A 12,465-nucleotide genomic window follows, 5' to 3' on the forward strand; every position below is an offset into this window, starting at 1 on the left:
ACAACACTACAATGGTTACTACGAACTGTAGCCAAAGCAGAGTTACCTCACATGATTGTTAACGTGTTGGATTGCTTCCCTAGAGCTGCTCAGCGGAATGTTCTGGAAATTAGCTTACATCATGAACACTTGCAAATTCAATCATGTGGAGCGGGGGATCAAAATTTCGCGTCTCGGCTTTGTAGAAAGAAAGTCTTACGATAATTTCTTTGAAAAAGAAAGAAGCGATGAGTGGAGAGAGGGGAGGGAAAAAGTGGTGGGATGTGCTTTGTATGGGAAGAGAGAGAGAGAGAGAGACGGGAGGACGGAGGAATGACGTAGGCGAAGGATGGAGGAAGAAGGGAGGAATAGAGAGCGGAAAAAAAATGTAAACAGATGATATCATCAGCAGCAAACGAAAAAGGTTTTTTTTTTTTATAAGTCATCCAAAATGTTAAGCGTTAGTGCGTCAATATCTTATTTGAAAATCTTATGTCCATGATACCTTTGTTTCCAACAAGTCCATACTCGCGAGTTTAAATCTTGCATCGGATGCTCTTGTGCATGTGAACCGAACGCTATCATGCATCTTTTATAAAGTTCTCCTTTTGTTCGATACACTTACATGACCACATGTCTCGATGACCACTTACATTTGATACTATATTTAACATATCTTCATGCATCTTCTATGTTCGATACTACGTAAGCACTTTTAAGGCATATGCTTAGGTATCCTCATGTATGTGTCTTAACACTTTTCTTGTAAATTGGTACTCACATTTTGTTCCTTTAACACTAATGTGTTTTTCACATCTAAAACTTCTTACATAGGTAATTCAATTCAAGTTGACTCGTCCCTCCATACTTACAAATCTACTGTTTGACACTCCATAGAGCAATTAAAGTCAATATGTCTCAATGCCTTGTTGCTTCTTTTTTGTCCAATACTCACAACATGAATAATCGAAGTCAACAGACTGAGAAGACAAATCAAGTTGGCATGCTCAGGTGCTCCAAAGTGTCTCCATGTTCCATGCACCCTATGCAGATAGAACTTGTGGACATTAGTTAAACATCCTTGGTGCAAAAAATGATTGTACAATTTCTGAGGCAATAAGTGGAGCCATTATACCAGATGTTCTCGATGGGCATTCAATTTTCGAAAAATGTGATAAGTCAACTTCATGGCATGGGGTTGGCAATCATCTCCAACACTAATAAATGCATGCTATTACACTTGCTACCTAAATTTAGAAACTAATTCTTACATTTTTCTTCCTAATTTCTTACTTTTCTTTATTTTAATGTTTATAATTTCTTTCATTTCTAGTTTCTTACTATTACACTAACTAAATGCAATCGCTGGACTAGGGTTTGACTGGAAGAACTGATAATTTACCTTATTATAATCCTGTCCCGTACCTTCTCCGACAACAATAAGTTCCTTAGGAACTAAAACTAAATTCATCAGAAACAAGGTAATTTGCAGAACTGGACAATAAAACGATGTGGAAACACAGGGCTTTCCTCAATTGTGTCTGGTTCTCTGTCCTCATGGCTGAAAGAAAATGCCGAGGAGGACTAGTTTTTCAATTTAATACAGTAAAGCAAAAAATTATTCAACTATGTAAGAAGCACTAACCTTTTCAGTTTTATTTCTTGAACCGTGTGTTCTTTTACTAGCTGAAGGGACCAATAAACTTGTGATTCTCACGAACAGGATGTTAAAATTGGAGATACAAGAATATTGACGTAAAATCATGGTACATCGAGCATGATGCGAGGATTCCAAAATTGAATAACATTGATCTTCATATATAGCTTTCTTTGAAGTGTGGGAGGCCATGGACAACGTATAAGAGCCCCAGAAAAGATATTATGATATCAGTAAAAACTGCGGAAAGAGCAAATGGTTCCTCAGTTGTTGCAATGTCATTCAAAAATTTACCAAGTGTTAACCATAGAATACAATCAATGAGCTTACAAATATTGCATTTTGTTTCTTTCTTCCTGTTCTTCCATTCACGTTTGTAATTTTTCAGATTAAAGAAGAAACGGATGCAATTGCTGGACTAGGGTTTGAAGTACTCATAATTTACCTCCTTATAATCCTGTTCCAGACCTTCTTGGTTTAGGGCAAGTGCCTTATGAACCAATTCATAAGAAACGATGTACCTTGAGCCAAGTTTATCATCTCATATTATTCGTCTCTAGTTAGACCAGTACATGTTGATTGGTACAGGTGTATCGAGATATGATACACCAGTACATACTGATTGGTACAGATGTATCGACATATGATACACCAATACATACTGAAGACTCGAGGAGGAAATATAAGAAGAAGAGGGAGAAAGGGGAGGAGAAAGAAGTTAGGAAAATGTAGGGAGAAAGAGGAGGCAGTGGAGGATAAGAGAAAGGAGGAGGAAGAGGAAGAAAGAAGAGGCAGTGGAGGAAAGAGTAAGAGAAAGGAGGAGGAAGAGGAGATAGTAGAGGAAGAGGAAGGAAAGAAAGGAAGAGGATGAAAGGAAAAAGAGGAAATAGTGGAGGAAAAGGAGGAGGAGAAGAGGAGGAAGCATACTCGAAATTGACCATGGGTGACGAACAATAACATCAGAACATACGAGGAAGAGGGCTTGCAACTGCAAGACCTAAGCTAGTGGAAATTTTTTTTTCTATTATTAGTGAACTAGACCACAGGAAATAAGGATGATCTATGTATCGGTTTACAACTAGATCGGTACATATCGTTTGTTTTGTGCCAATCCGGGTGAAACCACATTCCATGCCTTCAAGGTCGCAGAACTAGCAAGTAAAAGACTAATGAGAACACAAAAGCAAAGGCATAAGGAACCATGTGGAATAACACGACTTTGTGTTTTTTTTTTCATTTGAAATTAATTGTGTCTGGTTTCTCATTAGAAACTACTCAGTTGAAATCACATAGTAACAGATGTGTGCAGCTATCAGAGGTTCATCTATAGGAATATGTATAATCTTTAATGCAGAGAGAAAATGATGCAGATATGATCTTTTAATTCAATACAATGAAGCTATAATTAATATCGGTAAGGAGCACCAACCTTTTTGGATTTATTTCTCGATCCGTGTGTTCCTTTAGTAGCTGAAGGAACCTCTGCAACAACAGTTGAGCACAGGGTATCAATGAACTAATAATTCTCAGGAACAGGATGTCGAATTTGAAGATTCACTCTACAGGAAACGTCAGCTTTTTAAATAGGTCAAACAAGATTGAGGCAGAACATACATGGTATGAGCAGAAACAATATAATTGATGTTCAAATATAGCTTCTTAGAATAATGAGAGGCCATGAACATGTATTGGAGCCCTAGAAAAAGTCTAACGATATGAGTGAAAACAACAGACAGAAACTTTGTTCTCAAATGTTGCAATGTCATTTAACAAATGCCACTAATTATCTAGACAAATTAAAGATGCCATCTACTATATTTAATATAGATCTATTTTATATGAAGAGGTTACAGTTGAAAAGGTAACTATAGAAGGTAGAGGGCAAAGGAATGTGTTGCATGCCAAGTCTATGAATTATAGGAGACGATCCAACAGGACTTTTACAATGTCAGGAAGAAAGTGACTTCTAATCAATGTCATGCTTACCGAACTAAGCTCATCCACGAGATAGTTACTTCTCCTACATCCCTCAATTTGCAGAAATGCAGTGAATCTCACCTTATCTCAAGAGATTAAATTGAAGAAACGCAAGAAAAGAAATTGAAGAAATCAAGATGAAGGAAGAGGAAGAAATCAAAATCGAAATAAACAGATATAACCCTTCGAAGGATCAAAAACACAATGGCGAAGGGACATAGATCACGGGCAAAAAAAGAAATCAAGGAAGCAAACAATGACATCTACTGGAAAACCGCCACTCGCAACACGAGAGCAATCTGTTCACATAGCATCCCAAAATAACCACAGCTCGAGATCGACTTACGGAAGAACTCATGCAAACGCAACCGATCCTCAAGAAAGAGGATTAGCAAACCACCGAAGCGTATGATTGAATCAGAATCCAAGACGAACGAGTAATTGAAGGAAGCGAACCGATAGGGGACAAGCGTTCAAGAAATCAATTCGCAGAACTCCATATTCGAGCACCGTCTGCCGATCATTTTCCATATTTCTTACGGACACCTAACTCCTGTGGTTTTAGAGTAGCAACAAGTAATTGAAACTAGAGGAGTGAAGAAATCGAGAAACCCCTCCAAAATCTCGAAGCAACTCAGGAGGCGATGAAACGGATCAAGCGAATCACACCTCTCCTCTTTCCTCTAGGACTCTTCTTTCGGTTTCACGGCAACAAGTAGTCGGATCGAGTAGACCCATAGGAGAGACGGAATCAAGAACGAGTATATCCAAAGGAGAGAAGGAATCAAGAAACCGTTACAAGAACCGGAGGCAAGGCAAGAGAGAGGAGGCGTAATATGGGATCAAGCGCATTACCAATCTCCGCGCTCCATCACCTTCTGCGCCATCACCGCGTTTGTCCGTGGGATCAAGAAATCCGCCCCCAAGAACTCGAAGCGGCGAACAGCAGAATCAAGCGCATCAAGTAATCGAAACGAGCAGACGCACAAATCAAGGCCCCGTTTCAAGAACCGTAAGTTAGGAGGCGAAAAATAGGGATCAAGCGCATTACCTATCTCCGCGCTCGATTTCCTGCTGCGCCATCCCAGCGTTTGTCCGTGGGATCAAGAGATCTCTCCCGGAACTCGTAACGAGCAGACCCACGAATCAAGAACCCATTTCAAGTACCGTAAGCAAGGCAAGAGAGAGGAGGCGAAGTACAGGATCAAGCGCATCACTCTACCTCCGCGCTCGATCTCGATCGCCTCCGCGTTCGTCCATGGCTCCTCCCCAGTTCGCTGGATTCGCGGAACGGCGAGCGGGAGCCGTCGACATGGCTCCCTTACAGAGTCGAGTCAGAACCGACTTGATATCGTCATGGTTCGGTTCGGATAAAGCAAGAGGACACGTCTCAACGACTTCCATATAACCCACACGTCATGGTTGGGCTCAACCAACTCCTATAAATCAATTAATTGGACGATCCATTTATTCCATGTATTTCTAATGTATATTCGGAAACATTTGTTTGCTTCCTATTTAATTTGGATTATGACCAATAGGACATCAATCACCATTGGAGTGAGTGATGAGATATTGCTGAGAATGCAGTGAGGATGATGGACTATGACACCTTTGAGAGTGGCACATTTCGGCCCTATCGAGAACCATACGATATGAGATACACACGTGGCTAGCAATGTCAACATACCAACTTGCGTGCTTGGCAAATGAATTGCCAACATACCAACTCTGATGATTCATTTGCGGTAGGACACATCCTCAATAATATAATAATACTCCTCAAACCTCACGCGTGAATCTCCAATGGATACTTGGAACAGAGGTCTGATGGCTTCTCACTTCACATCCATGAAAGCTTAACTTGAAGAAGAGCAAATGAAAAGAAACATCACTGATTCGTATTATTACCAGGTATTGGAGAAGGGAAGAAGAGAGGAAAATGGTGGCTAAGATGCAGAACTTGATATCGCAGTGTCTCTCTTGATAGCTTGGATATCTGTGGTTGCAAAGACGGGCAAGCCGTCGGAGAGGCCGCCGCGATCGCAAATCTTCAGCTCGAATAGATCGGAACTGGAGTCGGAGTCCCCGTCATCATCTTCCACCTCTTTTCCTGTTCTACCGAAGGTCTTATTTCTTCCCCTTGGCCATGCACCGTTCGGCACCTGTTTGTTCTCCCAGTTTTCTCTCTCCTTTGACACCTCCGTGATACTTCTTCTCCTTCCCCTTACCTCACTTCGTGGGCAGAAATTGCTGGATTTGGTGCCAGCGGTCTTGGTGCTTTGAGAATGGCCGGTGATGCTTCTTCTTCTCTCCTTCTGATCTCCAGGTCTCTTCTCCACCTCTTCCCCATCCTCTCGTGGCTCTCTGGACGTCGAGGTGGGATTCGAACACTTCGGCTTCCTCCGAGAAGCCGCTTGATGGAAGAAAGAGTTGAGATAGCCGACTAATTTAGCTCCAGGGGAGCCAGGTTGCTTGCCGCACTTCTTGGCTCTCGTCAGCGAGGGACTGCCGCTAATTAGTCTCCCATCTGAGCTCCTGGGCACCGTCTGCTCGACTGCAACAGCTCCACGAGGGCCAAATCCACCTACGAGACCTACGCCGTCGGTCGCATCAGAGAAGTACCGCGTCGCCTCGAAGACGCCGAGCTCGTCGGACTCATTCCAACTGTTGAATCGCTCCCTGTAGCGGTGATTCATGCTGGAGAATCCCTTGCCGGACATCAGGGAAGACATGCAGGCGTCGACTCCATGCATAGGTATGGGTTGTAGACAGTGGGAAGACACCTCTTTGTTATAAGGAGCAGTACCCACATAATAACGTTGATCATTCGTTGTTATCCGCAAACAATGGGATGTTATCAGCAATGCAAGCGACTCGACGCACGCGTGCCGATGAGACATCAGCTAAGCTGCAATCCATGTGCTTTATATTCTCCAGTGGTTGGACAAGCCACCCGCAGCCAGAGGTTTTCTTTCTAATGTACAGAAGTGCAGCTGTTCTCTTCCGCTCAGCTCCACACGCTCTAAAGCGAGAGCATCACATCTCTTCCACCTGTATTCCTCGGCTGGAAGATGTGAAGGAACGAAGGGTGGAGGCTCATTTGTCAGCATTGGCAAGAATAACATAGCTTACGCCGCTGCCGTCCGTCGCTTTTGCTGGAGGAGAACCGGAACCGGAGCCCGAGCAATTCCTTTTCACATCATTAAAGGAGGCGATAACGAGGTGCGGACTGGACCACCAGCTCTTGTTTGTCTTCTCGATTGACCATGAGAGCTTCTGCATCACGCTTTCGAGGAAAGAAGGGATGGTATGGGCTTGAGCTCGATCGACAAGCGCGTCCGTCGATTGCCCGTCGTTTTGTTCGCCGGATGTGTGGTCTGGAGATCAGATATGTACAGTGAAGGCTACAGCATTGTCATCGCATGCGATGCAGGGCTTGTGGTGTTTGGTACAAGATTTGATAGCTCTCTATGATGCTTGTTCTGCTTCGCCTCTCGTCCTAAACCCAAGCATGGCTGAATCTGATTTAGTTTTGTGTGTGGAGAGCAACGAGAGAGAGGGACTTTATTGTGCATAAATAAATAAATATCATATATATATATATATGTATATATATATATGTCATGAACCATACTGTTCTAAGGAACTTTCTAATAGTATTTCATCTTTATTTAGCTAGGTAGGATTCTAACGTAAGACCAAAACAAAGAAAAAACTAAAAAGGAAAAGCAAATTTAGTAGACCCTATTTAGTGTGGAATCCTATCAAATTTAGTGCCACATGATATAAAAAAGGAGAAGGTAAGAAAGGGAGGAAATCAATCACCAAGTGGACTAGCAACTCCAGATGGAATCAACGAAAAGGTAGTGACAAACCCTAACAGATGACTCAGACAAGACGAAGGAGGAGGTGAGAAGGACAAGAGCTACCTAACAATTACGTAACTGTGTCCATTAACCTCGGATGCTCTGAATAATGCTTCTCAGCAGTATTTATCTCGATGAACAGTTAGACAATTGCGTGAGGTTGGCGTGATCCCACCTAACGTAGGCAGAAAAGGATAGATAACCTTGGAATACTTTCCCGAGCGTTGGATTTCGTATGATACGAAACCGGGGATAAAAACCATGTTCTCAACGAGGCTTTTGGTGATTCGAGACTGTAGTCAACGACAACAGCGACTCCTCGTTGAAAAGAAGAGCCTTTTTTTTTTCCCCCTTTACGGATCCGAGCTGATCAAGTGCAGTACGCCTCCACTGTTGGCCGTTCTTTCCCTGTCTCTGTCTCCTCCTCTTTGTCTTCAGTTTGGTGTGGTGGAGATCATCCTGTTCTGAGCTCTCCACGCGATCAGGTGCAGGTCTTGCATGCTTCGGCAGCTTTTCCTTTTTCCTCGCTTTCTTTTAGCTCGTCATCCAAACGATTGGTGGCTTATCGATGAAGACGAAGACCAAGGAAGGCGGAGACCACGGAGGTGGCGGAGGTCCAAGCACCCGAGTGGTCCGCACCTAGACAGGTGGCAGCCTCGTCGCCGACGGAGCCGCGGGGCCCGCAGGTACGGTGCGCTCGCGGGCGCAGCGAGAGGGGAGGGGGACCGCCGACGTGACCCCGCCACGTCGTCGCACCGGGGTGCCCCGCGGCGGGTCCGCCCGCGCACTTCCGGGCCGTCCCGGCGTCGCGAACCAACACAGACGCGTGCCATCGTCGTGGTCCTCGCGGACGCCACACTCCGCCGCACCGGTTGCTGCCTATGCGCCACCCACCCGTGGGAAGTAACTCAAGCGCGCGGTATCAAATGACCAAAACACCCCTCACGTGATCCGTCTTTGCTCCCTTATCTGGCATATCAGGGGTATTTTGGTCATCAAAGAGTTCCAATCAACCTCTTCGGACTTACTATCGTACACGCTCCTTCCCCCACCTGCGTCTCTGCTCCTTATATATTACCGGCTCCTCCCCATGTCCATTTCATATTTGACCTTTACCTCCTCCGTCTAAGGGAAAAGCTGGTTCTCCCCAATGACCTCCAAGGGTGATAGGAAAGGTGAACCTCCGGTTTCGGAGGAGGGGGTGGAGAGATGCCCCGTCGAGGAGGTGAAGCTGGTGGTCCCGGAGACCGACGACCCGTCGCTCCCGGTGATGACATTCCGGGCGTGGTTCCTCGGCCTCACCTCCTGCTCCCTCCTCATCTTCCTCAACACCTTCTTCACCTACCGCACGCAGCCGCTCACCATCTCCGCCATCCTGATGCAGATAGCCGTGCTGCCCATCGGTCGCCTCATGGCCTCCGTACTTCCCGACAGGGAGGTCAATCTGCTCCCCGGGTGGGGTTTCAACCTCAACCCCGGCCCCTTCAACATCAAGGAGCACGTCATCATCACCATCTTCGCCAGTTGCGGCGTGTCCTACGGCGGAGGCGACGCCTACTCCATCGGCGCCATCACAGTGATGAAGGCCTACTATAAGCAGAACTTGAGCTTCCTCTGCGCTCTCCTTATTGTTCTCAGCACGCAGGTAGAATATAGAAAAATGCCTCCTTTCCCTTCTCTCTCGTTCCGCTTTGCATGTACTTCTCGCTCCCTCTGCTTTTCTGATATTTCGATCACGATTATTAATCGCTGAAACCAAAGTGATTGCTCGACCTTTTCAGACTATTATTTTCATGTAATTTTGGGTTTTAGATTTACAACTATTTCATTGTCTTTGACTTGGTAAGCAGATGTAGTGTTGCCGCTGACATCTCTGTTTTGGAAAGTGCTATAAATTTTCTTGGGTCCTCTTTTTTGCCTTTGTTTTCCAGTGTTCGGTGGAGTGTTGAGTTTTCACTGTGAGGAATAGATTCACAATCTTCTCATTTTTTGGGAGAGAGAATTCATATTCTGATATGGTCAGAACTTTTTGCTATGATAATCTACTCATTTATTTTGTTTTCTCAATGTTCTTGAAATTTAGATCTTGGGTTATGGGTGGGCTGGAATGATGAGAAGGTATTTGGTGGAGCCACCTGAGATGTGGTGGCCTTCTAACCTTGCTCAGGTCTCCCTCTTCAGGTCAGATGCCTCTCTCTTTCTCTCTCTCGTCCGTCACATTCTGCTTTGTCCAATGGTTCCAAGTTCCCTTGTCTCTTTCCATGGGCAAATATCAAGAGAATAGAAACAGATTTATCAGAATCAAACACCTCTGTAGTTGGAATTATTTATATATGTCAACGTAGACAACCTTAAAAAGATCACCAGAAGATAAATCACAGATTTTGAGATGCTTGTCGACTTCACTGATCAATGGAGTGATGCATGTTGCAGAGCTTTACACGAGAAGGACTCGAGATCTCAAGGGCTAAGCAGGATGCGGTTCTTTCTCATCTTCTTCGTCGCGAGCTTTGCCTACTACACGTTGCCCGGCTACCTCTTGCCCATACTGACCTTCTTCTCCTGGATGTGCTGGGCATGGCCTCGTAGCATTACCGCACAGCAGATCGGGTCGGCTTACCATGGCCTCGGAGTCGGCGCATTTACTCTCGACTGGGCGGGCATCTCCGCGTACCACGGCAGTCCTCTGGTGACGCCATGGTTCTCCATCCTCAACGTGGCCATCGGCTTCATCATGTTCATCTACATCATCGTCCCCGTGTGCTACTGGAAGTTCAACACCTTCGACGCCCGCAAGTTCCCCGTCTTCTCCAATCAGCTCTTCACTGCGACAGGGCACAAGTACGACACCACCAAGATACTGACGCCGGATTTTGACCTCAACGTAGCCGCATACGACAGCTACGGCAAGCTCTACCTCAGCCCTCTTTTCGCACTCTCGATCGGGTCAGGATTCGCGAGATTCACGGCAACCATTTCCCATGTCCTCCTCTTCCATGGAAGGTGCTCGACAAAAGTCCTCCACATTTACTTTCGCAGGTGCAAGCACACGAATTCCGATTCTTCAAGAGACTCGACTGATTTCCGCTTCCTACTAACTTGTAGCGATATATGGAGGCAAAGCAAGTCAGCGATGAACTCCCTGAAGCTGGACATCCATGGCAAACTGATGCGGAGATACAAGCAAGTTCCTCAGTGGTGGTTCGTCGTTCTACTGGCGGGAAGCATCGTCTTGTCGCTGATGCTGTCGTTTGTTTGGAAAGAGGAGGTGCAGCTGCCTTGGTGGGGGATGATATTTGCCTTCGGTTTGGCTTGGCTTGTCACACTTCCCATCGGAGTCATTCAAGCAACCACGAATCAGGTAATCCAAACAAAGAGTGCAGTTTCGAAGTTGCTGATATTGAATCTTTCAATGATGTGAACTAATATGGTGGCTCATTATAGCAACCTGGATATGACATTATAGCCGAGTTCATGATTGGGTATGTCCTTCCGGGCAAACCTATTGCAAATCTGCTGTTCAAGATCTACGGTAGAATCAGCACCATCCATGCCCTTTCCTTCCTCGCAGATCTGAAGCTTGGCCATTACATGAAGATCCCACCTAGGTGCATGTACACTGCCCAGGTGATCTTTCTCTCCCTAAGACAACATCATTCGATGATTCAGGTGTTTGTTTCTGAGCCTCGATTTCCATCTCTCAGCTGGCAGGAACTGTTGTCGCCGGAGTCTTGAACCTATCTGTGGCTTGGTGGATGCTCGAAAACATCGAGAACATCTGCGACGTCGATTCACTGCATCCCGATAGCCCGTGGACATGCCCCAAGTACAGAGTCACCTTTGATGCGTCTGTCATCTGGGGGCTTATAGCCCCCGGGCGACTCTTCGGGCACGGCGGGTTGTACAGGAACCTGGTGTGGTTGTTCCTCGTCGGCGCCGTCTTGCCCGTTCCCGTGTGGGTGTTGAGCAAGATCTTCCCGGAGAAGAAGTGGATATCTCTCATCAACGTACCTGTCATCACCTACGGCTTCGCCGGAATGCCACCCGCAACCCCAACCAACATAGCCAGCTGGCTCATCACCGGCACCATCTTCAACTACTTCGTCTTCCGATACCGAAAGGTGTGGTGGCAGCGGTACAACTACGTCTTGTCTGCAGCGCTGGATGCAGGTACAGCATTCATGGGCGTGCTGCTCTTCTTCGCTCTCCAGAACCAGCATCACAACTTGCACTGGTGGGGCTCGGAGCTCGACCACTGCCCCTTGGCGTCATGTCCAACCGCGCCTGGGATATCAGTTAAAGGATGCCCAGTCTTCTAACCACGAGCTTGGCTGTTACTGCATTGCCGTAGATAGTTCGATCGCAGGAGGACAAGGACAAGCTCCGAGAGATGTGGGTTGGTTCTTGAGATCATCTTCTTCTTCTTCTTCGCTGTGTTTGGATTTTGAGACTGCAAAATGCTTGTCTATCATCCGTTTTGTTCTAATTTCCCTTCTTTACCTTCTCCATCTCCTCCCATGTATCCCCAGAGCATGATCATACTGTGTGCAAGGACCACTACATAAGGCTGGCTTAGCTGCCATTTACGACCAACTTACATGATCACCAAATACTACATATATATATATATATATATATATATATATATATATATATATATAAAATCTATTATATATTATGATTGTTTCAAAAGAATTATGAAACGTATGTGATAAACGTGACGGGCTAATATAATTGTGTCTACAAATAATGGAAATGCTTTTGTGCCTTATTTGGATTCATGAAGGTGGCAAAGTAATTGCAATGAACGGTTCAATCATAGTTAGATACATGCATTTCCATTATGGAGTAGCGGCACAGTTAATTGTCACAAGCATCAGGCAATAATAATAATTTTGGTGCAAAAAGAGTGAATAATTCCGATTTAGATTCATGAACGAGGGACTGTACAATGCCAAGATAACAAAGTTAGTAATGCACCCA

General features: G+C 45.3%; 2 protein-coding genes across 3 annotated transcripts; one reads left to right on the forward strand and one right to left on the reverse strand.

Annotated features, from left to right (window-relative positions):
- Positions 1–726: 726 nt before the first annotated feature.
- LOC103988342 (protein BIG GRAIN 1-like E) lies at positions 727–6,766 on the reverse strand. Of its 2 annotated transcripts, none has more exons than XM_065157163.1 (3): positions 5,525–6,766; positions 3,066–3,118; positions 727–1,022 (listed from the first exon to the last, which is right to left on the reverse strand). In XM_065157163.1, exon 1 carries the CDS (start codon positions 6,514–6,516, stop codon positions 5,563–5,565), a length of 954 nt encoding a protein of 317 aa, XP_065013235.1. In that variant the 5' UTR covers positions 6,517–6,766; the 3' UTR covers positions 727–1,022; positions 3,066–3,118; positions 5,525–5,562. The 2 variants fall into 2 exon arrangements, with proteins under 2 accessions (XP_065013235.1, XP_065013236.1); XM_065157164.1 differs by lacking the exon at positions 727–1,022 and adding an exon at positions 1,052–1,876.
- A 1,811-nt stretch (positions 6,767–8,577) lies between these two features.
- LOC103987507 (oligopeptide transporter 3) lies at positions 8,578–12,075 on the forward strand. The gene is made up of 6 exons (XM_009405832.3): positions 8,578–9,127; positions 9,566–9,663; positions 9,916–10,485; positions 10,588–10,843; positions 10,927–11,109; positions 11,187–12,075. The coding sequence occupies exons 1-6, from the start codon at positions 8,633–8,635 to the stop codon at positions 11,799–11,801; spliced, it is 2,217 nt and encodes a 738-aa protein (XP_009404107.2). The 5' UTR covers positions 8,578–8,632; the 3' UTR covers positions 11,802–12,075.
- The last annotated feature ends 390 nt before the right edge of the window (positions 12,076–12,465 follow it).

This window comes from Musa acuminata, chromosome BXJ3-6, assembly GCF_036884655.1.
Source record: "Musa acuminata AAA Group cultivar baxijiao chromosome BXJ3-6, Cavendish_Baxijiao_AAA, whole genome shotgun sequence".
NCBI classification, from domain to species: Eukaryota; Viridiplantae; Streptophyta; class Magnoliopsida; order Zingiberales; family Musaceae; genus Musa; species Musa acuminata.